Source organism: Brassica napus, chromosome A2 (genome assembly GCF_020379485.1).
Source record: "Brassica napus cultivar Da-Ae chromosome A2, Da-Ae, whole genome shotgun sequence".
In the NCBI taxonomy this organism is placed as follows: Eukaryota; Viridiplantae; Streptophyta; class Magnoliopsida; order Brassicales; family Brassicaceae; genus Brassica; species Brassica napus.
Genome location: NC_063435.1, coordinates 10107816 through 10135637, shown reverse-complemented (window position 1 = coordinate 10135637; position 27822 = coordinate 10107816). Strand labels below are relative to the sequence as shown.

General features: G+C 35.0%; 5 protein-coding genes and 1 non-coding gene across 7 annotated transcripts; 1 reads left to right on the top strand and 5 right to left on the bottom strand.

The window, feature by feature from the left end:
- The first annotated feature begins 630 nt into the window (after positions 1 to 630).
- LOC106394013 (sphinganine C4-monooxygenase 1) lies at positions 631 to 2521 on the top strand. The gene is made up of 2 exons (XM_013834637.3): positions 631 to 1043; positions 1747 to 2521. Exons 1-2 carry the CDS (start codon positions 819 to 821, stop codon positions 2299 to 2301), a joined length of 780 nt encoding a protein of 259 aa, XP_013690091.1. The 5' UTR covers positions 631 to 818; the 3' UTR covers positions 2302 to 2521.
- Positions 2522 to 3485: 964 nt separating this feature from the next.
- On the bottom strand, positions 3486 to 4749 carry LOC106394022 (60S ribosomal protein L34-2-like). Its single transcript, XM_048759728.1, has 4 exons — positions 4528 to 4749; positions 4368 to 4447; positions 3774 to 3883; positions 3486 to 3701 (listed from the first exon to the last, which is right to left on the bottom strand). Exons 1-4 carry the CDS (start codon positions 4604 to 4606, stop codon positions 3608 to 3610), a joined length of 363 nt encoding a protein of 120 aa, XP_048615685.1. The 5' UTR covers positions 4607 to 4749; the 3' UTR covers positions 3486 to 3607.
- On the bottom strand, positions 4074 to 4157 carry LOC125589633. The gene has a single exon (XR_007325808.1). It is a non-coding gene; the product is annotated as a small nucleolar RNA snoR110 (small nucleolar RNA).
- Positions 4750 to 5313: 564 nt separating the features above from the next.
- LOC106394029 lies at positions 5314 to 8400 on the bottom strand. 2 transcript variants are annotated; one of them, XM_013834657.3, is made up of 5 exons: positions 7973 to 8400; positions 7089 to 7886; positions 6506 to 6901; positions 5975 to 6207; positions 5314 to 5888 (listed from the first exon to the last, which is right to left on the bottom strand). In XM_013834657.3, exons 1-5 carry the CDS (start codon positions 8028 to 8030, stop codon positions 5625 to 5627), a joined length of 1749 nt encoding a protein of 582 aa, XP_013690111.2. In that variant the 5' UTR covers positions 8031 to 8400; the 3' UTR covers positions 5314 to 5624. The 2 variants fall into 2 exon arrangements, with proteins under 2 accessions (XP_013690111.2, XP_013690105.2); XM_013834651.3 differs by having other exon boundaries at positions 7089 to 7897; positions 7973 to 8399.
- Positions 8401 to 16930: 8530 nt separating this feature from the next.
- Positions 16931 to 17922, bottom strand: LOC106420703 (zinc-finger homeodomain protein 11). Its single transcript, XM_013861540.3, has one exon. It carries the CDS (start codon positions 17858 to 17860, stop codon positions 17093 to 17095), a length of 768 nt encoding a protein of 255 aa, XP_013716994.2. The 5' UTR covers positions 17861 to 17922; the 3' UTR covers positions 16931 to 17092.
- Positions 17923 to 23115: 5193 nt separating this feature from the next.
- LOC106420714 (CLAVATA3/ESR (CLE)-related protein 45-like) lies at positions 23116 to 25013 on the bottom strand. Its single transcript, XM_013861550.3, has one exon. The coding sequence runs from the start codon at positions 24031 to 24033 to the stop codon at positions 23506 to 23508; it is 528 nt and encodes a 175-aa protein (XP_013717004.2). The 5' UTR covers positions 24034 to 25013; the 3' UTR covers positions 23116 to 23505.
- Positions 25014 to 27822: the final 2809 nt, after the last annotated feature.

Genomic DNA, 27822 nt, shown 5'->3' with positions numbered 1-27822 from the left:
GAAAGATCAGCTTATTAAGGACATCCAGCTCTTTTGTGGGACAAAATAAAAATTGGAAAGATAATGAGAGCATGTATCATTCTACATAATATGATCGTCGAAGACGAACGGGATGGGAACACTCAGTTTGATGTTTCAGTTTTCGAACAACCGGAATCAAACCGAAGTTCACAAGTCGATTTGAACTTTTCACCAGGGATGCCTTCAAATGTCGGGAATATTATGAGCATGATGACCATTCGGAATGAAGTCCGTGATAACCAGATACATCAACGATTGAAAGCTGATTTGGTTGAGAATATATGGCAAAAATTTGGAATGCATTAAGATTTCAACTAATTAGTTTTTTCTCGTTCATGATTTGTATTTCTATTTTTAATATGTTTTTAAAACTTTTATGTATGCTTTTATTTTAAATTATTCTACTTAACAAAAAAAAAATTTTAAGAACCTCAATGGAGGTTCTACCAATGGAGGATGAAAAAAATAAATAGACTAATAGGGGTCCTTAAGCTTTCAAATCACACAATTAAACACTAAATTAATCTAAAGAACCCCAAAGGAGTCCTAATGGATGGAGGTGCTCTAAGGAGTAGTGATCCGCCACGTCCCTCCTCGACAAAACACGAGTGTTGTTGTTGTCTTTTGTCTCTCCGTTGATTTGTCAACTCAAACACAGACCCTAACGAGCCCAATCACCGATTAAAAAAAAATCAAAACTTTACGAATCTTCTTCTCTCCTTTCTTGAGAAAACCCAGAAAAATTTTCATTCGGTTGATGAAACATCTGAAGCCGACGAGATAAAGCGCGATTAGGGATGATGGGTTTCTCTGTTTCCGACGAATTGCTTGGCACCGTAGCTCCGATCGTCGTTTACTGGCTGTACTCTGGGATCTACGTGGCGCTGTCTTCTCTCGAGAGATACAGATTGCATACAAAGGCGGAGGAGGAAGAGAAGAATCTCGTCTCCAAATCAACCGTCGTCAAAGGGGTCCTTCTCCAACAGCTCGTTCAAGCTGCTGTCGCTATCCTCTTGTTCACGGTAAAGTTTCCAGCTTTTATTTTGAATCCACCTTTTTGGGTAATTTTGGTATTTGATGGTCGGTGAAGATTGGTTTATGTGAAAAAAGGTTGAGTCTTTTGTGTGTTGATGGGTAGCTTTCACCCAATAAAGAGATATCTGCATTAATGATTGATTCTTATGTTGACTCCAACGTTTGTAAAAGTTGCAGTTTTGTCTGAACAAGTTAGGTTTTGGGGGTTGGATATGAATCTTAAGCTCAAAAGGTTGAAGAAATGGATTTTTTCATCTGAAAGCTATATCATAATAGATTGGCTGTTAAGTTGCTTTTCTCGTTGAGTCTTTTCATTACCCGTGAATTAGACTGTTCATTTCAGTGATAGTTAAAGCTGTAGAGTAGTGAAGTGAGTGATTGGCAGTTGTTTTGGGGACTTGGGAGAGCTTAGGATGCTCTAGAATTGATCCTAGGACTCTTATCTTTGCTTTGGTTTTGTCTTAAGATCCTTAAATGTTATTCTGGTTTAGAGAAGAATAAAGGAAAATAGATTCCATATGAGTTACTATGTGGTGATATTAGGAGTGGTGTTATAATCTATGAATCAGCATCATGGATTCTTGGTTTGGCTTTGTCTTATCATGAGTTCTTGGTTTGGTTCTGTGTCTTATTTTCTGTTTGTGCTAGTTTTCACTTTAAACCCTCTTCAAACATCCATTGTCTACACAGGTCACTGGAAGTGATGCGGAGGCAGACAAGGCGCAACAGTTTTCACTTTTAGTCCTAACCAGACAGTTTATAATCGCCATGATAGTCCTCGACACATGGCAATACTTCATGCACCGATACATGCACCACAACAAGTTCTTATACAAACACATCCACTCTCAGCACCACCGTCTCATCGTCCCTTACGCCTACGGAGCTTTATACAACCACCCCGTGGAAGGCCTTCTACTGGATACAGTCGGAGGCGCCTTGTCTTTCCTGATCTCCGGTATGTCGCCGAGAACGTCCATCTTCTTCTTCTCCTTCGCCACGATCAAGACTGTGGACGACCACTGTGGTCTCTGCCTCCCCGGGAACCTGTTCCATATGGTGTTCAAGAACAACTCGGCTTACCATGACGTGCATCATCAGCTTTATGGGAGCAAGTACAATTTCTCTCAGCCTTTCTTTTCCGTGTGGGATCGGATTCTTGGAACTTATATGCCTTACTCTCTTGAGAAGAGAGAAGGTGGTGGGTTTGAAGCACGTCCCACTAAAGAATTCAAAGATGATTGAGTTTCTTTTGAGTAATGTTCTCTGTCTCCTTGAGGTTGGATAGTGTATGGATACTTTTATGATCAGAAACATAACTGATTTGCATTTTGCCTGCCTTTAGCTGGAGTTTGAGATTTGTATATATACGTTATTGGGTTGATCTTCTGCTCTGTTTTGTTTTTGCATGTATTATGAGATTTATAGAACAACCTCTTTTTATTAATTACTTATTTATCTACAAGATCTGTTTGATCAAGGTTTATCACATACATCTAAGATCTGTTCAGAAGCATCACATGTTGATGAACTTCAAACTTCAGCTTCTTGTTCCTGTTCTTCTCCTAGCAGGTGGATACAAATTTTCATCTATCCGCCCGCTGATCCAAGAAATAGTGAGTAACACAGATGATGCCCTTGAAAGAGTTTGGAAGCTCGCTTTCTGAATACTATCCATTTCACCCAAACCAAACGACATAGTTTTAACTCCGTACGAGTAAGAGAGATGATAGAACAACTCTGCATCCAATGGACCATCTCTCTGCATTCCTGAAGAACTAAAATCTTAATCACTGATGTGTAGCCAGCCATGTGTCACTGGTAAAGCCACAGGTGACCTGATCCCATGTGTCCCTATGGTTAGCATGGTAGTGGCAGTGGAGATCCTTGTACACGCCAGTGTAGTTGCAGTCTGATGCAGGAGAGCAAAACTGCATCTCTTCTAATGGACTGACTTGTTGCCATAAGAGAACTTGTACAAGTTTCTCAATTAGTCGGCATTGATAGTTGCCAATGGGCAATGGGCAAAGTGTAAGAAGGGCATTTGTTCCTTAGGTGAATACAGAAAGAAGAGCAAGCAGGACTCACTCGCACTCAAATGTGCAATTTCAAAGCAACCAATAACAAAAGCGAGTATGAAGCCTCAATAGCTGGACTCACACTCACACTAGATATGGGAGCAGAGATGGTTGTTATTATTACCAAAGATGTTACAAACACAGTTTTGCTTTTTCATGTCTTAATAGCACTTTTTCCACATTCTCAACACTCTAATTTATCTAATCGGCAAATGAAAAACTAACCAACTGTACCAAATAATTAGGTAGCTAGGATTAAGCTGCTTTAAATTGCACAATTTATTAACCGAGTAATGTAAATCACATTGTAAACACCAAATAAGTAGAAAACGTGAATTGTTAAACGCAGCATTTGAAAGAGAAACCATAACAAAACATTTTGAGAAATGTCGACAAAGTCAAGCAAACGAATACAAAAAGTTTTAGAATTTGGCAAGTAGACAATGTTTTTTAAAAAAAAAGCTAAAGAGGATCTAGCTCCTGGGAGCAACCTTTTCCTTGGCCTTTTGAAGCTTCAACACCTTCTTCACTATCTTTTGCTCCTCAACAAGGAAAGCACGAACGATTCTGACAAGACAGAAAATTAATTAGATTTGAAAATTATATGCTTGGTTGAAAGAAATGAGCTCAAGAACAAACCTTTCTCTAACAGCAAGAGCGGACAACACACCACCATAGGCACGGTTCACGGTCCTCCTGTTTCTGGACAATCGGGATCTCTTGTACTCAGCAGGCCTCAAGTGAGGGATCTAAAGAAACAAAAGACAAAGGGAGTTAAATTTAAATAAAACTATAACCACTTACAAATAGAAATGACTTTTGAAAAGAACCAGACATGTAATGACTTTTAACAACTAGACATGTTCCTGTAATGACAGATGCTTCCATTACCTATATGTTAAAACAAACTAGACATGTAATAACTTTGAAGAAGATTTAAGATTTATGCCGCCAAGTAAAACAGCACTATCCTTACAAAAAAGGGTAAAACTTTGAAAAGACAAAGGCGGCACTAAATGTAGCTTATGATAAAGTTATGTCCTGGTGTTGATTTACCTAACCAGCACAAGACCGTCAATAAGCACCAAGACTAAACTAGTACATTTGCATTAATCTATTCAACACTATCAACAGCTCAATCAATTAACTCCAATAATCGATTTTTACATATATGTAGCATCAATCTAAGTAGCACATCTCACAAGAGAAGAGAGATAAGATCAAAGGACTTACACCCTGAATACGCTTGCCGGTGACGGGGCACTTGGGTCCACTTGCACGCTTCTTAGTGGTCTGGTATGTCAATTTACCACCTGCCAAAAATCAAGATCTCAATACATTTGATCGGTAGAAAACATATATCAATGTCGGTGGAAGCAGAGAGACAGTAGACCTGGGGTCTTGACGATCCTGTGCTGGTTGGATTTGGTGGCGTAGCTGTGACGGGAACGGTAGACAAGACGCTGCACCATTTTCTCCGATTCTCACACACACTCTCCTCTCAGGGTTTTTGGCTTGACGGAGCGAGAAGTGTACTTTATATGCTACAATCTCTATTTAAAGCCCCTTCCTACTTCTAACACTCCCTAATGCCCTAGATTGGACGGATCAGATTATCTTGATGTTTGATAAATCAACGGACGCGATTTGTTAGTTTGATTACATTCGGGCTTATTGGGCTTTACATAATAGTCCCATCTTCTCTTAGTTATTTATCTATACAGATATTACTAAGCCTATTTACCCCTACATACATTTAACGTCACCGAATTAATTAAACCAAATTATATTTCACTTCGGTTTAGAATTCGGATTATTCGGTTCCGGTTTAGATATTACTATGTGTCCTGAATGAACCTGAAATCATTTTATTTATCGGTTTGTCCAGTTAACTCGGTGAAAGATCCACAAAATTATTTAGGTGATATCCGGTGTATTTGGGTTTATTTGGTTTATTTTCGATTTATTCAGTTTGATGTTTGTCAAACCGATCGGTTTTTGCTTGTAAGCCAAACCAAATCGGGAAACGATTAAATTTTCAACAGCCAATCGTTTCTTTCAGCTAACCACCTAAACCAAAAGTGAAACTAAAACCGAATATCCTCGGTTCGGTTTATTTCGGTTCCAGCCGAATGCGTAGCACCGCACAGACACTCGTCAGAGCTCTACAAATTTCCCATGTCACCATGTAATAATAACATATAAACATCATGAAACTGTAACAGACAAAGGACTTGAACTATCAATACAAGTAGAGCTACCATTGTCCTGAACTAAGGATTCTGTAACAACCATTACTTTGTGATGTTCTCTTAGATCAAAATTCGTTCTCCGGTAATAGTAATACACGAGAGAAACAAAACTAAGATAACACCACAGAACATTCAGTATAGCTCTTAACTTTCTTTCTTTCTCAGGAACAAAGACAATTTAAAAAAAAAAAAATCATCTTCCTGGATCTCTCATCTAAATATCTAAGCAGAGGCAACTCTAACAAGGTAACAAGGAGAAAGACGGTTCCATGTGAATCTTCCGACCATTAAAACTCATCCCGTCAAGTTTCTCCTGACACCAAACCAACTTCTCAGTTGTCAGTTTAGACATGGTCATCACTCTTGAAACAACTCTCAGTTCGATTTGAGCTATCAGTAACTCATCCTTCACTCTTGCACTACTACTCTTTGACTCATTCTTCTTCAACTTCTTCACTATGCAGCTTTGGCTTCTCAGTATCTCCTTTAATTTCTTCTCCTTCTGCATAGAGGCCAAGAACATGGTCTTGAGTATATAAAAAATGTTGATGTGATATAACAAAATGAAAGAAGAGTTAAATAAAATACCTTTTGGAGATTGGTTCTCATTTCTGTCAAGAGCTCAAGATCTAGAGGATCTTGCGGAGAGACTTGTGTTTGGTGAGAAACTTTCATTACAGAACTAAACTCATCTTTGTCAGCACAAAGAAACTCCCAGAAAACACGCATTGATTCTAAAATAATCTCTCTTAACGTCTCAATCTTTACCGCGAACTCTCCTTCGTTTCTACACTTCTTGTTACTCTTTGAAGAACGATCATCTGAGCAAAAACTGAAAACTGTTAGCCAGTCCTGTCTCAAATTATTTCTAGGCCCGGTTCAAAAAGTAGTAGCCAAATAATGGTGCAGTTTTAAAGTAAATAACTCTCATATTTAAAAAAAAATATATATATCTATAAATCCTAAATTTATAAACATATATTTCAAAAAAAGTTAAATTAATGTTATTTTTATACTCGGATCATGTTCAACCACCTCACTTCCACATGCTAAAAGAGAGTCTTGCATTAGCAAAGGCTCAGGATAAACTCAAGAATAGTGAAAACATGTTTTTGTTACCTCTAACAAGTGGAATCTGAAGGAAGTTGTGGAAATGGCGACGGTTCTTCAAGTAAGTCTCAACTCTAGATAAACTTTGAAACGGCTCATTCTCCACAAACCGTTGAAGCAGGACTTGGAACAGTTGAAACTCTCCAGCAACTAAGTTGTATTGATAAGTAGTAGCAACGTGAGAATCAAACTCCAAGAGTTTTGTGTATTGCCAACGAAGCATCTCCCACGAGAGGCAGAGTTGGCTTACGTAGACAGTCTCAAAGTCTCTGCTCGCTTCTTTCAAAAGTCTCTCAATCGGGTCACATTCAAGCTTATGTTTCTTGAATGGCCATAGGTTCTGAGACTTGTGAGGTTTAACGATGTTACTGCGTGGTTTAGATGAATCTTTTAGCTTTAGCAAACCTGTTAAAAATCAAATTAAAAAATGTTAACCATAGACCCCACCAACCATATACATATATTGAGTAGTTGAGACAATATTTAAGAAGGAAAGAGACATTATTCAACCATATGACCTCACCAGACAAAAGATTAAAAGAGATGTCATTGCTAATATAGTAATACATGTTAGAAAGAGATGTTGACTTACTGATGGAATGCATCATCTGAGAATCAATGACGTCGAGCTTTCTCATTTTCACAGCGTAGTTCTTGTAAACCTTGTGAACCTCACCGATCATGTCTTTGAACCGATCTGGTTTTGGTTCGATCTTGAGTGGTTTCAGCTCTTGTAATGGAGTCTCTGATTCCTCGAGAATGGTGCACAACCCTCCTGCTCTCGCTGTCCTTATCTCTGTTTTCAGTTTCTCGATCACATCACTATGCTCATACTCATCATCATCATCTGAATCATCATCATCATCAAAATCATATGCTTCTTGTTCTTCATTAAAACCCATCTTTGACTCTTCTTCTCTCTGGAAACTTGGGTTGAGTTCTATAAACTCATCCTCCTCCTCCTCTTCGAACAAGTTATCTTCACAACCAGCAAAACTCTCGTGAGATAAAAGTCCTTTTAAGACACCACAACTCATGAACTCATAAACCAACATCTCTTCCTTCACGTGTTCCTTTATAAAACAACCTTCCGATAGTGATGTCTCCAACTTGTTGTCGTCAACTACAAACGGTTTCTCCAGGAAAAAACTCGTGTTCGATTCATCAGAGAAAGTTATCATCTTCATCTCCTCTTGTACAGCAGAGGGGTAATAATCATGAAACACAAAGCGGACAGGTTTAGTTTCTTCTACGTAACAAGTGATGCTCTTGTCGGATAAATAATCGCATCTCTTGCTGATCGAAACCAGAGAACTCCCATCAACAGAGGACTCTCTTGGGTTGTTGTTGTTGTTGTTAGTCTTAACCACGACCAAGCTTGTCTCTTTGTCTGAATAAACTCTAATAAAACAAAACCCATTAATCAACCAAAACACAGAGGAGAGAACAAGAAAGAAGAAAACGTATATACAGTACCTGAAGATGGAGGCGAGGAGGAGAAAGAAGAGATTACAGAGAGAAACCCAGAAAGCATCGAGAGTCGTGAAAGCGTTTCCGTACATAAACTGCTTCAAACCACCACAAGAACTATAAGTCTTCGTCGTAAGTAAACCTCTGTTGAAACCCATCTCGATATTTTCAACGTGTTATGTGGTTACAAAGTAAACGACAACGTTTTGTTTTCTCTTCTTCAACAGAGCACAAAACATTTTTCTTCAATCAGCTGCGAGATTTGTGGTTGGGAAATGATTTCATCATTACACGGCAACGATCCTTTCACTGACTCTTCTTCTTTGTGTACGAATGATTTTTCATTTTTTGGTTAGGAACAATTTAAAGACAATAAATAGAAAATGTTTTTTTTTTATCAGTTAGAGAATTTTGCCTATGCTTAAGATGTCCGAAAGGCAGAATAAAGTTTTTTATTTTATTCTCGGTCAATACGTTACTACCTTCTTATTTATTCGAATAACTCTAATTTAAATTGTTTTCTTTATTTTACTAAAATATTTATGTCTTGGAGAACGGACACTGTTCAACATGGAAAAACTCAAGAGTCCATATATTTGCATTGCTTTTCGGGTTCTTCATCCATTTGTCACTTTGCTTTCAACACATTCATTGGTTCACATGCTCCTTTTCTTTTCTTGGAGTTACAACTATTCATTTCACTAAACTCATCTTTTAAGAGTTAAACCATTGCTGACAACCAAAAAAAAAAGAGTTAAACCATCATTTTAACTCAATTTATTTGGTAAATTTGTGCGAGTAATAGAAAATTATCAGCAATTTTTATGTTATATGTAGTGTAGCTTTCTGGTAGACACTTGTAGGTAAACCGATGGGTCGAGTATGATGACATAACTGCGTGCGAGCTTTGGCCTTTCGACCGTCCAAACATTGCATGACTCATGCAGTAATGAGCTTGTCACGGTCCAAACTGTAGTTAATTGACAATTAATGTATTTGGCAGATGTACATTTTATGTTTTTTTTTTCAATATTCCGTTTTTATTCAGATGTGACTCGTATCGTGTATTGGTCCTTTCTTATGGTGTTCAGCAATTCAATTGTCAATTTGGAATTGTCTACATTTTCAACGTGCGAGGGAGATGCAGTTCTACACGTGTCTCAGTAGGTCTGGGTTGGACCATTGATGCTGACATGTTCTTCCCTTCTTTACGTATGGGCCTAAACGTCCATTTTTTAAATCCATTTTTTTAAATCTCACGTTACATGAGACATATCTATTTCCTCAGAAAATAGAAATACATGGACAATGGGCTTTTAATATAAGTAAGCACAATATGAATTGGGCCAGTGGAGTTTGCTTAGTCATTAGGTTTTACATTTATATCTTACCATAGTAAAACTATGGTGCACTACAGTATAACCTCTTTAAATTAATACTCTAAATTAATATACACTAAAAATTTCTATAAAATAATATAATTTTATAGTCCCAAATTGAGTTTTTAGTTCAATTAATATATCGATAAATTAATATTTCTATAAATTAGTTAAAAAATTATAGTTTTGGTGTAGTCCCAACATTATTAATTTATAGAGGTTTTACTGTATTTTTTTTTCATCTGGTAAATTTATATTGAATTCAACCAAAGATTACACAGAGACGACAAAGGTACCTTTCCGGAGTCATAAGCTGGTGAGGTAAGAATAACCTCCCGAGATAGTTTGAAACATCAACTTAACTGAAACACTAAACTGAAAGAAGGGAACAAGGTTGGAGCTGTGTAGCTAAACAAAGCTGGAAGAAGATATGAGCGAGAAAGCGATGACATCAAGAACGGTTCCCCTCTGAACCCACGAACAAACCACAACACAAAAGCTGCTTCTTCAACAAGAAGCCACAAGAGAACAAATCTCCAACTCGAGCAACCATTAAAGACGACGATTGGCAAATAACTACTCCAAAACAGCATGCAATTGAGCCACTGCTCCAAAGCATCTTACCAAGTAATCCGGAAAAAAACGTTGGTTACAAACCAAGAGACAGCACATATTCACAACACTGAAGCTCCACCCGCTGAAGATAACTAAAAACAAGCATTGAAGTCGAACGACAAGACCAGGTAGTCGGAAGACCCATCAATCTCTAAAATGCTGAAGAAACCTTAATTCCTTTTAACATAATCCGCTACACTCCCTCGAGTTGCCTCCACAAAGTAGCTTCAGGATGAAGCTACACAAGATCACACCATAACGGCTATCTTGTTGCAGAACCGAACTCATATCGAAAGGTAATGGATGTAGACCACGAAAAAGACATAGAAACTAGACAGCTACCGAGACTGAAACCAAACGACATCCAAGACAGAGACAAAGAGGGGATAAGCGTGACAATCACCTATGAGCCAACAGAGTTTACAACTTATCCAGATCCGATGGAAGAAGTACCACCCCACATCAGAGCCGGTATAACCTGCACCGCGCACCAGAAAAAGCTACGAATCTGATTAAGCTACCAAAGCCAGCTACAAGATGAGATCGAAGTCAGATCTGAACCCAAAGGTCTCTAGGGATATTGATAGCTTCAACTAAGACTAAAGACACTAAAGGCCTTCTCACGGCACCGACAAAGCTCGCCGGCCACCGGAGAAGGAGAACGCAGAAATCGTCTTTTTTTTCTATAGCGGCGCTTCATGTTGCAAGTACTTCCAAATTAGTATTTTTTTCTTAATTCCCTTTAACATAATCTAAAATTTGATAGTTCGGTTATAGTATGACAATGTTAATGTCACATATCTATGTACTAATCATGTGTTTTACTTTTGTGTAAACATATATTTCACTTAATTATCACTTAATTCGTGATCAAGTTCAAACCAAGCAGGTTCAAGTTTCTCACAGTGGCTCAGCTGACTAGATTGATACGGCCATGAGATTGGTTCTAAGATATCTTTGTCAATATTAGTCTATACTGCATTCGTCCATCTTGCGATAACAATGAATCAGTGCATATTAAATTATAAAAATGTTTGCATGTATATATATAGTACTGCTTCTCCTATAATATTAGCTAAAGTTGTTGTATCATCAAAATTTCTGAAACCCTTACATACCTCTATGTGCGCATGAACGACATCATTAACACTAAGATAAAGGCACTGTCGTCAGCTCTAAATTCACACAATATTTATTTAATGCATCTTATACTACCGTAAGTACATTTTACGAATGTTCTGTAAACTAATAATCATCACAAGTACACGTATTTAATCACCTACAAAATTGGTCTGTCTGGCGAGGATCGTACTGAGTTATCTTTCTTCAGATTCGGCTTCGTACTTAAGCTTAGATACAAAGTTGTTATACGTATGTAGGCCTAGGCATAAATCAGAAACCCAAGATCCAAACCTAAAAACTTGATCCATATCCGATCCAAGATGTAAAATATCTTAATGGATTTTGTAGGATATTATAAAACATATATGAATTCTAAGGGTTATTAATTTAACTCGAACGGAAAAAGCTGTATTCAAGTTGTTTATAATGATCTCTTTGTTTTGCTCTTTGTTTCAGAATTTGTTCATTGAAATAAGAAATCCACTTTATGTTTCTATCGCTAAGGTAATGCATATTATCTTCAAACGTTGTATTTTAATGTTTGATTTAAGACTTTGTTTTGATGTTATTTTGTTTCATAGGAGTAAACATGGTGGTCAAGATGTTTCTCACATTATAGTGTTGCATTTGCAATAAACAAACCGGCAAAATATTTATCTTTAAAACCGTTTTTAGTATTTCAGTGTGTAAACTTTGTAATGTTATTATTTTGTCGGATTAATGTATGTTCGATTAATTTTATAGAGTTAAATACTTTCTTGATCATGTTTTCCTTTTAATTTTATTATTTATATATTTGAACTGAACTGATATAACATGAAACCAAATGATATATGATAATTTTATAGAATTAAGGAAGTGTTACAAATTATGTATAAACTTTTTTGTTTGAGAAAAAAAATATAAACTTAAAAGTGTTATTAATAAAATCTGACTCGTACTTATGAAATATTTGAATAGGACTGTCATGTCCCCAATCCTGGATAGGATTGTCCGGACGGACTGCGGTGCAAGGAAACGCACCAGTCAGGTCACATGACCTAAGGACAAGCGTGTCATGGTCCTGAATGAGGGTTAAGGGCATCAGTCAGCTGAGACTTAACCAGGATACGATGGAAATAAGGGTAAAGGAGCTGGGTGAGTGTTTAGGCAGCTGGACGAGTGTTGGCTTGAGTTCAATCAGCTCGGTTCAGCTGGTATTCAGTTCACCATGATCTGTTCAGCTCACAGGAGCTGGTAGACTAGCTCACTCAGCTGGGAACTGCTGGAGGTCAGCTCAATCCGGTGAACGGTGCGTTCTGGTTCGGATCAGTGTGGGCGAGTCCGGGACGGTTACTGGGCGAGCCGATGGTCCGGGTGCAGGACGGTTCAACCAAATGGGTCTTAGTCTTGGGACAGGGAGTGGCCAAGCTTCCAGAGTGTGAGCTGAGGCTCAGTGATCGATTTGCCAAAGGAAGAAAAGGGGAGAAACCGCCAATGGGCGGTTATGGGGCGGTTATGGGACGGTTTTGGGAAGAAAGGATGGGATTTTGGTAACTGCTCGCCCAGGCGGTTGGGGACAGTTTAAATCGTCCTCTCTCTCTCATTTCTGATAATTCTGGTCGATTTCTACATCCTGAAACACAAAGAGGGAAGTGATGCACGACCCTTGGATGGTGATTGATCATGGATGATCATGTCTAAGGCTTCCTATGTGTCTTGGGAACACACGCAATTGGTTAGGAGAGGAGGGGGAAGGCTTGACTCCACTCTCAAAGGCATGAACAGCCTTGAAGATGGATGCAGTATAGAAACTGGTTTCATGGAAGTTTCATGGAAGGAGTGATGGGCACGAACCATGGTTAGATCTTATCAATACTGGGAGTATGTGATAAGGGTTTGATGAAGGCGTGCTAGGAGGAGCATGGACGCCCCTGATGAGGTAACAGGTGGGGACTGCAGACCATTGGACATAGTCTGGTACACTATGGGTTGATCTGGTCCAGCAGTTACACCTTACTCTGTTTTATGATTATTAATCATATTATTCATTGTTCTTATGATTGAGATTGATGATTAGACATAGTAGCACTGAACCATGACTTGGCCGGTTCAGAAGAACCCTCCATGGCCTTGGTTTGGCAGCTAAGTCTGGATCTCCTACTTCCTGATGGATTTATGGCGATCTGACTTTGGAATCCTCTTAGTGGTGAATTATCATGAATTATCATGGTATTAGGGGATTTTTATCTGATTGATTTCGAGATGGTCAATGTGGCCGGTGGGGCTGTTCTAGGTCGAGATCCATAGGATCGAGATCGGTTCTTGGAATTCTGACTTGACCATTCTCTTAGTTAAGATTTATCATGAATTATCATGAATCCTAATGAGTTTTTAGGGATTGATTTAGAGATGGTCCCTTGGGCCGGTTTGGCTGGTCTTGGCCGAGATCTATGGGATGGAGGCCGGTTCTGGGAAATCTGATTGGACCATTCTCTTAGTTATGATTTATCATGAATTGTCATGAATGTTAATTGATTTTTGGAGCAGGGTTTCTTGCGGTCGAAATTGCACCTGAGGGCATATTGGGGTCAGATCCTTATGTTAGGATATCTGATCATATGTTGTGTGCTGGAACATATTGTCACTTATGATATTGATCATAAGGAGTTGCTGGTTATCAACCTTGGTGTTGGTAAGGCAGGCCGTGTGTGGTCTGATTCATTGGCAAGGATGGACGACCTGATCCTTGGATGATGGATCAAGGTGTCTGATCTGATTGATCAAAGGATGCACCGGTGGTAAGAGCAACACTAATCAGGTTCAGTGGGACATGGTTCCATGACTGATTAGGAAGTATGAAGACTCATCAGTTCTGAGTCATGTGGGGTGGTTGGTTGATTGACTCAGGATCTGATGGGCATTGTTAGTCTTTGTGAGGACTTGATCTGGTTAGTCCATGAGAGGACTTGGTATGATTAGTCCATGAGCTGGACTTGGTATCATAAGTTGATAAGGCAAAAGGATGTGGAACAGTGCATGAACCGGTAAGGGCCAGATGCATGTCCTTAGCTGATTGAAGACTTCCCAAAGGTTACTTATGTCTGTGGGGATGGTTGGCTGTATGACTAAGTACCCAAGGGAAGAGTTTATGCAGGTATGATCTGTCAATGTTGCATAGATCTAGATAGAATGGCTTAGGGGAACAGAACCTCTGATTGTATGACTTGGTCTAGGTTCAGATTCGACCTTGGAGCTAGCTGGCAGTTGTGCTTACTGACCAGTAGCTGAGGTGATCTGATCAGACAAGTGTTAGATTGGATTTAGTCCAATGGATGATAGATGTTATTCCGCTGTGCATAAGTTGAAATGATCTAAGCTAGGGAATGACTAAGGTAGTCTTGAGCTAAGATCTGAGTTAGCCCTCGCCTATGGGCGATGTTTTTAAATAAAGGGCAAAATTTTTAGAGGTTCGGTCAGTGTATAGACCGAGCGACGTGAGGCATCGACCGCGGCCTGGTCGGCCGGGATCGGGTCTTACAAGGACTAAAGAGGATAAATCCAAAAGTGCAAAAATTTGAAATATCCGATCCAAGGATGATATTGAGAACCTTTTTTATAGAAGGCAAATCATATATAAATATAAGTATAAGGCTTAAACATAATAATTTTTAATAAGGGCAAATAACTAGATTTTGGTTAAGTTACAAAAGATTTGTACATTTTATAGGGGCAAATGCCATCTTCTCCACTGATCCTATCCGAATCTAGATAGATATCCAAATGTGAAACCTAGGCTTATACACTTGAATTCATTCTTATTGGTGAGTACATAAAATGTAATTTACCACTCACAATAGGGATAACTTCATTCAAGGATAAATACATGGTCTAATACAATAGCTAGCGGAAACATATATATCCCCATAAACTAAATTCCAAAGACGAGAATAAAATGTTTACCACAATAAAAAAAGAAATACATAAAAGTGTAAAATGTATATTTAATATCATTGGACAACAGATCAGTGGTGCAGGGAGAGCCAGACACTTGAATAGAGTATCTTTAAATATTAATTGAGGAGCATTACATGTCATCACTAAAATGATTTTTATATTTTTTTAAAAAAATTAGTGGTTCATCCAAACATATATTATACCTTTTATTAAAGTAAATATAAAATTGATTAGTAGTGTAAAAAATATTTTCTTTTTTTTCTTAAATAAAAACTACGGAATTATCTAAAATGATTAACATATATATAAAAATAATAATGATTTTGAATAATAAAGATTTGATAACAATTTTTATAGTCTTCATCATTTTTGTTTAATTTATATTATTAAAAATAAAATAAACAATCACATTAATCATATAATAAATAATTTAGATTTTTATATGTTATATTTTTGAATTTAAAAAAAAAAGACTATAAATTGCTAATATTGTTAAAAATCTCACATTAAAAAATTGTGATCAATGGTTTAACTTTTTTGTTATAACAAGATATAAATGATTATAAATCATATGAATAAGAAGTTTCATTTAATAGATATTCAGATTATATATATATATATTTAATATTTAAAATTTAACTATATACCATATAAAATACATAAATATGTTAATTTCAAAATTTTCATTGCAAAATTAAGACCTTAATATTTTAATTTTAAAATTTGTATGTATTTTTTAAAATGATTATAAATTACTAAAATTATTAAAAATCTAACACTGGAAATTTTATTATTAATGGTTTATTTTTTTTGGTACAACAAATATACAAATGTTAATAAAATTATATGAGTAGATAGCTTCAATTAATAAATATCTATATTAAAATATACTATATATCTATGTCGATATCATTTAAATTTAATTATAAGTAAATAAAATGATTGTTTTTATTTATTTACCAATAAAAATGATTGTAGACAAGAGGAATTGTTTTGATTTATTTAATTACTCCAACTTAATTATATACATTATAGTTGTTCGCTTCTCAATTATTCAATATATTTATTATTTCATACTCCCTCCTTATCACTTTAAATGTTGTTTAGAGGAAAAAAATTTGATTTAAAATAATTGATGTTCTTATTAATATCATTTAAACTTTATGACTAATTGCAAAATACTATATTTTTTTATTGGTTGAACTAATTTCATTTAATGATATTTTTATATAACCAAGATAAATTGTATAGAAGTTTGTATTATCTTAATCCAAGTACAAAAACTTTAAAACCCAATTAAAGTGATACAAAGGGAATAATATGTAATGGACACAAAATAAATAATAATATGTAAAAAAAATTGAACATATAATATGCATACCTGTTTTCATTCCGCGCAAGTTCACCTAGTTATACTATAGTACTCCTATTATTTTGATCGTAACATCTATGTTATCCTTAATTAGGATAAGTAAGCGAGATTGCTGTTGTCCGAAGCTTGTCCTTAAATGGAAAGGTGAGAAGAAAATGAAGATAAGCCCGCATTTTTATAACTTTATAAAATTTATAATACACTAATAAATCAACAAAAAGTGCCGCAAAGATGCTCTAATCATATTCAGCCACGACATAGTTTGTTGCCATCTTAATAACCACGTTGTATCATAATTAAGCAAACTATCTACTTACTTAACCCTAAAAGCTCAGGAGATTATTTCCACTAATACAGAAGATAACATTGAATAATAATGAAGATAGTATACAAAATAAACCAACGAATCTTTTGATTTCCTCGATCGTAATTGGGGATCATGTACTTACTATAATTAGAATGGTGACATTTTTCACTTTAACCTTTGATAAAAAAATTAGTAGTAATTAGGATCTCTGAATATCACGTTCAAACCAAAAATAAAAGTAAAAACCTGAAAAGATCATTGATATTTTTAAACTGCATATATATCGCTGATCCATTACATGTTAGAACTTACTATTATAAGATAGAACGGTTAACGCTCATAATTATAATTTTAACCCCAGATTTAAGTATTCTAATTAGCTTCACCAAAGCTGATCAAGAAGACGAAGACCCATCAACGGTGTCTCCGTCTTCTCCACCATTGTTACAACTGTGAGTGTTCAGACAAAGACGAGGATGATCCATAGACAAGATCTCGCTGTTCTTCCCGTTGAGAAGTGAATACTTATTATTATGCATCCATACTTTAAGAACTCCTCTCCCAATCCCAATCTCGCCACAGAAACCTCTCACCGACTTTTCATCGCAGCCGTTGATCTTCCAACCTGCTTTCTCGGCGAAAGCTCTCATCTTCATCTTCTGCTCCGGCGTGAATTTGGTCCTGGTCCGTTTCCTCATTGCTCCTTTTGAGCTGTTCTCCGATCTTACAGCCGTCGGATCTTGATCTGACCGTCCAGGGAAACCGGAGCTGAGGGAGAGATGCACGTGATGTGGAGCTGAAGCATAGTAAGAGCAAGGAACAGGGGAGGCCACGTGGTGAAGCGACTGAGACGGCGGCGATTCCGTGCCGGAGGGAGAGGAAGTGGGATGCACGGGGAGGAAATTGAGATGGTCGCAAGGGTCACGGCGGTGGAAATTACGGTGGCAGCCACAAGCGGCGCATCGGAGAGAGGAAGGATCGGCGGGTGTTGCGGTGGGGGTCGGCATAAACTCGCCGCAGCCGTCGAGCGCGTGACCACCGAGGTTGGCCGCGTGATTTTTCAAACACTCTTTGTAACAGATACCCATTTCTCCGGCGACGGTTAGTTCACCGGTGATAGTAGAGTTTACTAACCTTTGTCTGTGTTTTGAAGACAAATCCATTGCTTTACTTATGTTCTGTCTTTTATAGTGTGTTAACTCATTTCTGGTTAACGTAGTTAAAGAGGAGATTAGGTTTTGTGGTATTTATTTTATTTATATATTAGTATTAAACTGAAAATATAAGTAAGTGCATGTGACGATGATGTAATTATATCGGTAAAGAACATGGCAGTGATGAAATATAATTAAGACTTTAAAAATGCAATAAGTGCGTACCTACAAACGTCCAAAACACACATAAACTTACTGTATACCATCAAATGAAAACCTACAACTCAATTTTTCTTTTTACTTTTTCTTATTTTGGTGAAACAGATAATTGTTTTTTTGAATACTTATATTCACTTTGATATCTATTTATACGTTAATAGACTATATAGAATATTGAGTCGCGTCACAAGCTTTTCTTCAATGATTATACGGGACGTTTGTAAGATTTTTCACTTTTTCACCAGTGGGTAACTTGTTGGTCGAGAGGAATATATTCGACGGAGAGAGGGAAGGATTGAGTCCAGAGTGTATACGTGGCAAATGCCCGTTACATGCATCGTACTTAAGGACAATTCCAGCTGCCCTGCAATACAGTTTCTTCTTTATGAAAATTCACGCTAGAGCACCATATGTTTGTAAATTTTTCTGTCCCACCCCTGTATTTCTATCTGCTTCAATTTCACCCTTTTCTATATATTTTTTTGTCAACGGTCATACAATTAATATGGTTATATGGGACGTATTTTTATTTATTTCATTTTGTTTTATATAATGGCAATTGTTGGGTTTAGAGGTCTAAAAGACTAAAACGGAAATTTTCCCCATTTACCGATTTATCTTAGTGTACTACAGAGTCGTTTTTATTTTTCTTTCTAGTATAGGTATTACGTGTTCTCCAAGACTCCAAAATAGTTGATTTGTGCAAGTGTGCTACATGTCATTTGTGGCATTAGAAACACTGAGTATTTGTTTTCAGTGAATGCTTCATACTTTGCAATAATGGAGTAAATAAAAGTTTGCCGTGACAAATGCCAAACATCATTTTGTAATTAATCATACAAATTATGTATAATTTCCTTAACCACTATCTTAGATATTCTTATCGTTCGACCGACCTCTTCGTCTCATTATGGTGGCGCCGCAATTTAGTCTTCATTTGCATCTTGGTTACGTTATTACTTATTAATTAGCTTTGTGTCGTAGTTTGTGTTTGTATGTCCTTCTCTTCTAATCACTTTCAATTATTATTGTAAAATTTTATATATTGGGATTATTTAAAATTTCTAATAAAAAAAGAATTATAATCGAACATTACTTTTCTTAATCAATTATCGAACTTCTATAAAAATTATAAGTGTATCTCCAATCCGTACATATTTTTTCCTCTAATAGAATAACTTTATTATAAAATAAGTTTTACTCCAATTGTTTACTCTATAATAAAATTATTCTATTATAGAAGAAAAAATATGGGGATTTCACTTTTTTATTCTAAATATAGAGTGAAAAAATGAAATCTTTATAATAGAGTAATTCTATTATAGATTAAACCATTGGAGCAAAACTTACTCTATAATATAATTACTCTATTTTTATGGGAATTATAAAAAAAAAATAGGTATGAGTTGGAGATGGTCTTAAGAGTGTACGTTACTTAGAGCTCGAGCCTTGAGTAGTGTACTGTTAAGATAATTAAACTCTCTCTCTTTTTTGAAACTAAGATAATTTAACTCTTTTACAATTATAGTGGTCAAGTTTGCTTTAACTTGGAAATGGCGAATCCATGGTTCTCTATAGACTCTTCGCGTTGATACACATGATTCCAGTTAGACGAATGAATGTGTAGCTACATTACAAGAGTATAACGCAAATTGAGAAGAAAAAATTAACGCATATAATATAAAAAGAAGAAGAAGATATATATCAACAGATGGAAAAGCTAATTAAATTTACATCAGTGTTCTGTGTACAGATATATTGAATATGACAAATTAAAGTAGGTTTACGTTTTGTCGTTTATGACAAACCTAGTCACCAATCACGCCTAATTAGGATCCAAATCGCAACTATCGGCGATATTTTAACCACACAATAATAATCGAGTTTATAACTCTACTAATAATTTCGTTGACATGATATTGATGTAGCAATTTATTTAATTAGGTTTTACAATTAGAATCTTTTAAGCTCTGAATTATAAGACTCATGGGTCAAAGAGCATCATTAATATGGATTTGAACATTGTCCTAACGATCTTGTCAATGACCAAATGGCACGCGCATCACGCAATTTTGCCACTAGGATTGGAACAAAACGTCAAGTATAGCCGAAATTTAGATGTCGAATAATTATGGACGGACCATTTTGGCGTAACTTTTATATCTAGCATGTCTAATTTTTAATTGTAATGATTATTTGCCACGTTGTAAACATGACTTGTATGGGAACACTGTAATAGCGGAATAGTCAAAGAAATAATTTGGATAACATAAACACTTCAGCTAATAAATTTGTTTACGAAATAATTGTAAAACATTTAAAAATTAAGTTTAGTAGGTCAAATTATTAATTATTTTTCTTTCAATACATATGAATTATGTATCCAAATTAGTTTTTCTTAAAATAGAAACTAATTGATATTAAAAATTGTCAAAATAGTCGAATTATCTTTTATAAATGCAAAAATGATATTTTCCACCACCCCAATATAAATTCACATTTTCAAAACTTGAAAATATTATAAAGTAGATAACAAAACGTTATATAAAATTGTCCATGATATATGTTCATATATTTCTGTCAAACTTAAGGTTAAATGTTAAAATGGAGAATTTTGGAAAATTTAATGTTTTATAGTACAAAATATATGACCAAAAGATACTACATAGCTTTCGAGAATTCACTTCTTATGGTTATTATTTGATTTTGTTCTGTTTTCTTCTTTCTGTTAAAAGTTTTTTTTATTAATTTTAAATTATAAAATATATGGTACAATCAGACATCAAATTAAAAGAAAAAATAAAGAAAAATTAGACTACACTGATAGATGAGAACAAGATGACAAACAAGAACAAGAGCAAACATAAGCAAAATTTATGGTGTGCTGAATCAGAAATTTGCTAAGCGATGCTCAAAAAGCATGATATGAGGAGATTATTGCTGAACATTTATTTCATAAGGATGATATAATATATCTCACAACTTTCAAAAAGGCATAGATAATCCATCGTGCAACCTCTTAACCTTATCAAGCTAGAATTCACAAGTGGCAGCATGTTATGCTTGAAGAACCACCAATTTAACTCTTGAGTCAACACGAGGGTTAGACAACCAAACATGATATTTTTCTAGGCAAAAGAAATGAGAAGCATAACTTGTTCAATAGAGTATCCCAAATAACATACGAGAAAGAGCATTCAAAGAATAAATAGTCATGGGATTCCTCCCATTCACCACATTGCAGGCAAATAGTTTCCATCTCTGCATCCCATAAAGCTAGCGATCAAAGGTAGGGTTCCGATTTAGGATGAATAACCAAGTAGTAGTTGCATGTCTTGGAGTAGTTTCCTTCCAAATTAAAGGTGCCCAATGCTTACTGGTACCAAACAACTCAAAGGTTATTCCACACCAACATAGAGAAGGATTTACTCTTTGAATCACCCACATACTGAATTACCAAGTCTGATCCAGTAGACGATTGAAGAGAGAAAATGTAGGAGAAGAGAAGAAGTTGCTTGTGTGGTCTAGTATGTAGAAAAATCCAGCCATGATCAGATTTCAAGTCAGCCACTGTTGAAGATAAAGAGACTTCAAGGGAGAATATGCTTTCCGATGCGAAGAAATACTTTAATGGATTAAAAGGGATCCAAGGATCTCACCAAAACAGTGCAGAGACACATTTTCTTACTTCAGTTATGATGAAAAGTAGTTTTTGGGGGCAAACTGAAGATCTTCCTAAACATCCAATAGAAAGCATAGCTTTTATCATTCAAATCCTAAAAAAGGAGGACGAGATATAAGTATTCCTTATCATGGCATCCAAAGAGAGCCAGCTCTGAAAAAAAACATCCAAATTAACTTCATGAGTTTTATTCCAAGAGATGAGGTCACAGAGGCCTATACCTCCCTTAGATTTTTGCGTAGACAGATCTTCCTATGAAATTTTCGCTCCTTTGATATCCCAATAGTTCCATGTCATAAAAAAGTTCCGGAGCATACATTTAAAACTCCGTTTATACCCAAGATAACCTAGGAGATTAGGGTCAGCTAATCTGCCATAGTTGGAGCTCTAGATGTCCAAGAGCCCAATTTCTTTTTGATATGTGATATTTTATGAATTTGCATGATGTTAACTATATATAATTGATCATTTAGAATAGTATTTAGACATCATTAGATTTTATTTTCATGCGTAAGTCCATATCAAGTGTTGGAGATGCCATTTGGTGCATTTGGCGCATTTGGAGCTTGATTAGAGGTAAAATGAGTGATTTATATCTAACCATCTAAATCAATAATTGTATCTGCAAATCTTAGTTTTAAACTACAATTTTTTACAACCAATTGAAAGAGATGACTACGAACAAAGAGAAATCTCGGTCTACGCTATGACTAAGGAAGTCCACCTGCATAAGCTGGAGAAGCAAATTTTGATGACGAAATATTAGAGAAAAACGATAGAAAAAATAACGAGAGAGTTGTTCCTTACTAATACAAACTATACTAGCCAAAATTCCATAGATATCAACATATGTTTGTTGATGAGTGTTTCTATTTTTAGTTTTTACCATGCTAATATTTTTCTTGTAGGTTTAATAAGATGAAATTCTTCTAGCTTTAGCCGTCGAGCACAAAACACCTGGAGGAATAGGCCCAATAAATATTTTTCTTGTGGACTGGGCTTAATAGCTAAATTATGCAGATAATGATTAATATCTACTCTCAAGTAACGGTTAAACGTCTAGGCCGAGACGACTGATCCGTAGTTGGGTCGCATACTCGCATCGCATGTAGACACTGCACTTCCAATCATTTATTGGAAACAAAACATTCGTGTGACTGCAATTGCTTTAAGGTTCATCTTACTGCTACGTGTCATCAGTGATCCGATCTTATCCACGAGAGAAGCAAGGAATATAACATTTGAACCGGAAAATTCTCTGTTCGATCAAATCTAGGTTTATGGTTTCTTGCAGGCAAGGGTTTGCTTAGAGAACTTTGATTTTCTTGGATTTTCAATTTTCACTTGTTGATAAGTTGTTAGAAAGATATAACTGGTTACCTTTTAAGCTCAAAATGTTGTAAACAATCAAAACCTCTGAGCTATTGTATATACACAAGATATATTTTTGGTGGAGCCAAAGCAATGCAGAAAAGAACAAAACTTATCCAGAAACTTAGAACTAATGCAAACAAAAGAGTGAACACTTTTAGTCAAAAAAATGTATTGAAAAACAAATATGTATTCTCCTGGTGACTGCTGTGTCTGAACAGACGGTGCTGTCCTTCAACAGCCAATGTTCTGTGTGTTTATCAAACCTATACTTGAAAACAAAACCTAAGAAAAAAACAACTAACCTACCTCCAGCTTGATAAGGTTTTGATCGTTGCGCCTTTCTTTTCTATATTTGATTGTTGTTGTGCCACATTGCCACTCAAGAAAGTGGCTGGGATTTGTTGTGAATAGGATCTGATCCTCGTCTTACACGTCTCTTGCTTGACTGGAACGAGTCCTTTGTCTGATCCTTTTGTGCTTGTGTCTTCTCAACTTTAACTTTGCTCTGGTTAACTTCCTCAAGAATGCGCCGGTGTCCGATGAGCGTTCCTTGACCTTCACGGTTGTGGCTAGAATGAATATCAATGCTCCTTAGCTTAACAGTTTCACCTGGCTCAACTCTAGCTTCTTCTCCTTGTATTTGCCTGAGGAAAAACTCTCTATTTCTCAGGGCTGAGACCTTATATCTGTTGTCTGATAGTAATCCTATGCAGACAAGAAGACAAAGCATCATTCTTGTACTGTAACCTAGCATTTCTGTTCTTAGGGAGACAAGAAGAATCAGAGTATCTTTCTTTTCTTCTTCTTCAAAAAAAAAGAAGAGGGTTAGAGATAATGACAATGGGATTGTATCCCTTCTGCTTTCATGTGTGTTCCTTCCTGTAGATATAGTCTTGTTATATATCATCAGTTCTTGGGATTTGGAGGGGAGCTTTAAAGTGTAAAGCGCACAATGGGGTCCCTGGAGAATTTAAATTCACTTATAAAAAACATTGATTTGGAAATATAAGTAAGATTAAGGCTGTTATTGGAAGAATCAGAGAATGATTGTACAAAAGAGTTCGGTACACGAAAACCGCTAAGAAGTTAAGTATCTTTCTTCATTGGTTTCCCTACATCATTGTACATTTGTCCTTTGCTTTTGTCTAACTATATCCTTGTCATTCCAACAATCTTGACTCGAGAATCGCCCACTACGGGTTTCGAAGAGACCTTCCTAAACTATCCCAGTGAACATGTTTAGTGACATTCTCTGTTTTCACCATCTACAAACTGCCTAGCCTAATCATATGATTTGGTTATAAGCCAGTTTAATATGGTGCTAATAGTTTTATTTATTTCGCATGTTCATTTCTGAACAAAACAACATGAAAAAGATAAGTGACAGTATAATGGTTGTTTGATATTAGTTACAAGTCCCGGTTTTGATTCGTTCTTAAATTATTTTCTATTTTGGATTAAATAACACTTTTTGCTTGAAATATCATCTGAAATTTCAGTCTGTAGAAAATTTTCGTTTTTCACCAGTTTTGATTTCAAAGATTTTTCTGAGATTTTTTTTTTCTGTTGGCAATATATATTTGACAATGTATCCTTCTTTGTATTTAATGAAATTTCAGATGTCCAAACAAAAATAAAAAGGATTCCTAACCTTCTTTTCTGATCTGGTTTCAAATATGGCATATTCACCCATCAAATGCTTTTTACTTGATTTCACAATTTGTACTTCAAAATAAATGCCTTTAACTTTTGTGATAATGGGTTTGAATACTAATCATTCAAGTTTACGTCCTTTTATGCTGTGGATTCTGGTTGTCAAAATTCCTTTGTTGCTAAGGAAAGTGGTTTCGTTATTTTTTTTTGGTTAACGGCAGGAACACAGTGAACCGGAGCCGTGGCCACCCAAGGCGTTGGTACTATTCCATTACTACAGCTTACAGGAGCAAACTACTCAAATAAAGCATTAAACTTTGGCAAAACATATGTACAACAGAGCAACCCACACTCTTCTAAAAGAAACCCATACATTGTTTTATTTTCTCTTTAAAAATGATTTTTTATATTATTGACTAGGTATTTTGCCCGCACATGCGGACATGATCGTTTTACTAATAATTAGTAATATATGTATTATGATTTAAACATCATGAAAACTTATTCTTTATATTCTTAATCATTTTAGTTCTCTTCGATTTTTTTTTTCAACCTACGTCTTTTTAAGAAAGCTATAAAACTACGAGACCATAAGATCATAATAACATATCAAATATTCCACATAATAAAGTAAAGTAAGAATGTGAACTTTTAGTTTCTCTTAATCTACTTTGTATTTTTGAACCATAAACATAAATTAACTTACCAAAAAATACTAAAAAACACAAAATCCAAATAAGAACAAAATAAATAAAAAGTAAATAAAAACTAAAGTTCGCTGATAATTTTGAAGATTTAAAAAAAAAAAACGAATTGAGATAATGACAATATTTCATTGGTTTACTTGATCAATATATACATTGACTTATCTTAATATTTCATAAGTTTACTTTTAATAAAAGAAACAATAGATGATGATAGTTTTATTATTAAAGTTAATTTATGGTTAATTATATACTGATAAATCTAATTATTCATTAAAAATATATTTAATTTTAGCCGTTTTAGAAACTAAATCATTAAAATATGTTGATAACATGATTACATAGGCAATTCTCTAAATTTAATATCAAAGCATATTTTTCTTATAGATTAAACAGTAATAAAATATACACGTGAAATAACTACTGAAGTAATTCAGAATACTTAATTCAAAATTCCAAATTCCATGTAACAAAACCGATTTTCTCATAGTATTGAACCCCAACTATAAAAAACAAATATCAAAAGTACATAAATATAGATGTTAAAAACTAAATGAATGAAAAAATTGAAATTATAGAGTTTAAAACATCTTACATCATATGAAAATAAGAATTGGTCCAAACTTTTTAAAAATAATTATAATTGTAATTCCAATTAGAAAGTTTGAAATATTTATGTTATTTAAATTGATAAATTAATGATTTAAGCTAAAAACTAATAAATTTTTTGTGAAAGTTAAAATAATTATAATCATAATTCCAATTAGAAATTTCGAAATATTTATATTATTTAAATTAATAAATTAATTAGAAACTGAAATATTTATATTCTTTAAATTAATAAATTGATAATTTAATCTAAAACTAATAAAAATATGACAAATAAGCAAAATTAGCTAAAACTATAGAGAGCGTGACAAATCAGCTAAATCACTTCATAGATAATAGTACATATAATAGATATATTATTCTAAGATCTTCCCTATCCACTTTAGGCTTCGTAAGCTCACTTTTTTATGCAACAACATCGGGTTGCATCTTTATCTTCCCCAAACATCACATCAAATTAGAAGAAAATAACCATAAAGTAACGCCTCATTGTCGGTATTGCCTGCGATACTAGTTTAGGATACAATGTAAACTATAGTTTGACTGTACAAATTATCAGTACATTTTAGTTAGAGAGATTCGATAATTTTTTTGATAACCGAGTGTCCTGGTCTCACCGTAGTGTTCCAGACTAGAGACCGAACCCTTTAGCGGCACGGACGCATACCCAAGAATGGGTCAAAGCAACGGTCTTCGGTCTCGGACGCCAGAATAAGTCCGCATGTAAATTTCCTGGTGGCTAGTGTGAGTCGAACCCGGAGCCGTACTTGCAGTCGCAAGCCGTTTACCACCAGACTAACTCGTCCTGGTTGAGATTCGATAATTGCTTGTCAAGTTTAAGATACAATGTAAACTACAAAGACTTAATGTTTTTTTTCCAACCCTGTTGATTCATTCACAGATCTTAATTCTGAATGCAATGATTCAAAAAGACTCACTTTGGTTTTGATATGGTTCCCTTACTTATTAAATTCTCTTTTCCTTGCCTCATTTATTCATCAGGGACGATCTTTTTCTTTATCTGACTTCCCTTTTCTTTACTGTTGTCATTTAAATTTATTTTAGTTTTGTTTTAGCAATATTGTTTTTTTGTTTAACAAATGGTACTTCGAACAATCTGAAGCATCAGGTTCTCTCTCAAAGTAAAATCCCTTATATATTAAAAGAGAAGCATTGTAATAAATGCATTCACACTATAATAGACACGTGGCAGCCTCACAATGATTTGATAATAAGTATGCTAACGCGTTCACACTATATTTATAAATGTGTTCACATTATGTATTTTGTGTTTTTTTTAATATAAAACTCACATACATGGTTCTAATAAAACTCTGGATTTTTCGGTTCGAACAAAAATAGATAACGAATCAAAAGCCAAATTGTATATATATATATATATATTATTTTTATTGTTTACGGATAAAGTTGAACAAAATATTCTTAAATTTTGATTCGATTTGTTATCAGTTTTGATTTGAACCAAAAAATCTGGATATTCGTAACTCTACGAAACAAATCAAATACTAAAATACAATATCCAAAAAGAAGCAAATAAAAAATACTAATATTTTTAAGAACATATATCTAACTCGATATGTTATATGCATATACATATATATATGTAAAGAATATATATATATATATATATATATATATATATATATTTATACTTTATATCAGTTTTACAATATTTTTATGAATAAAATTTATTATATTAGGTACTAGAA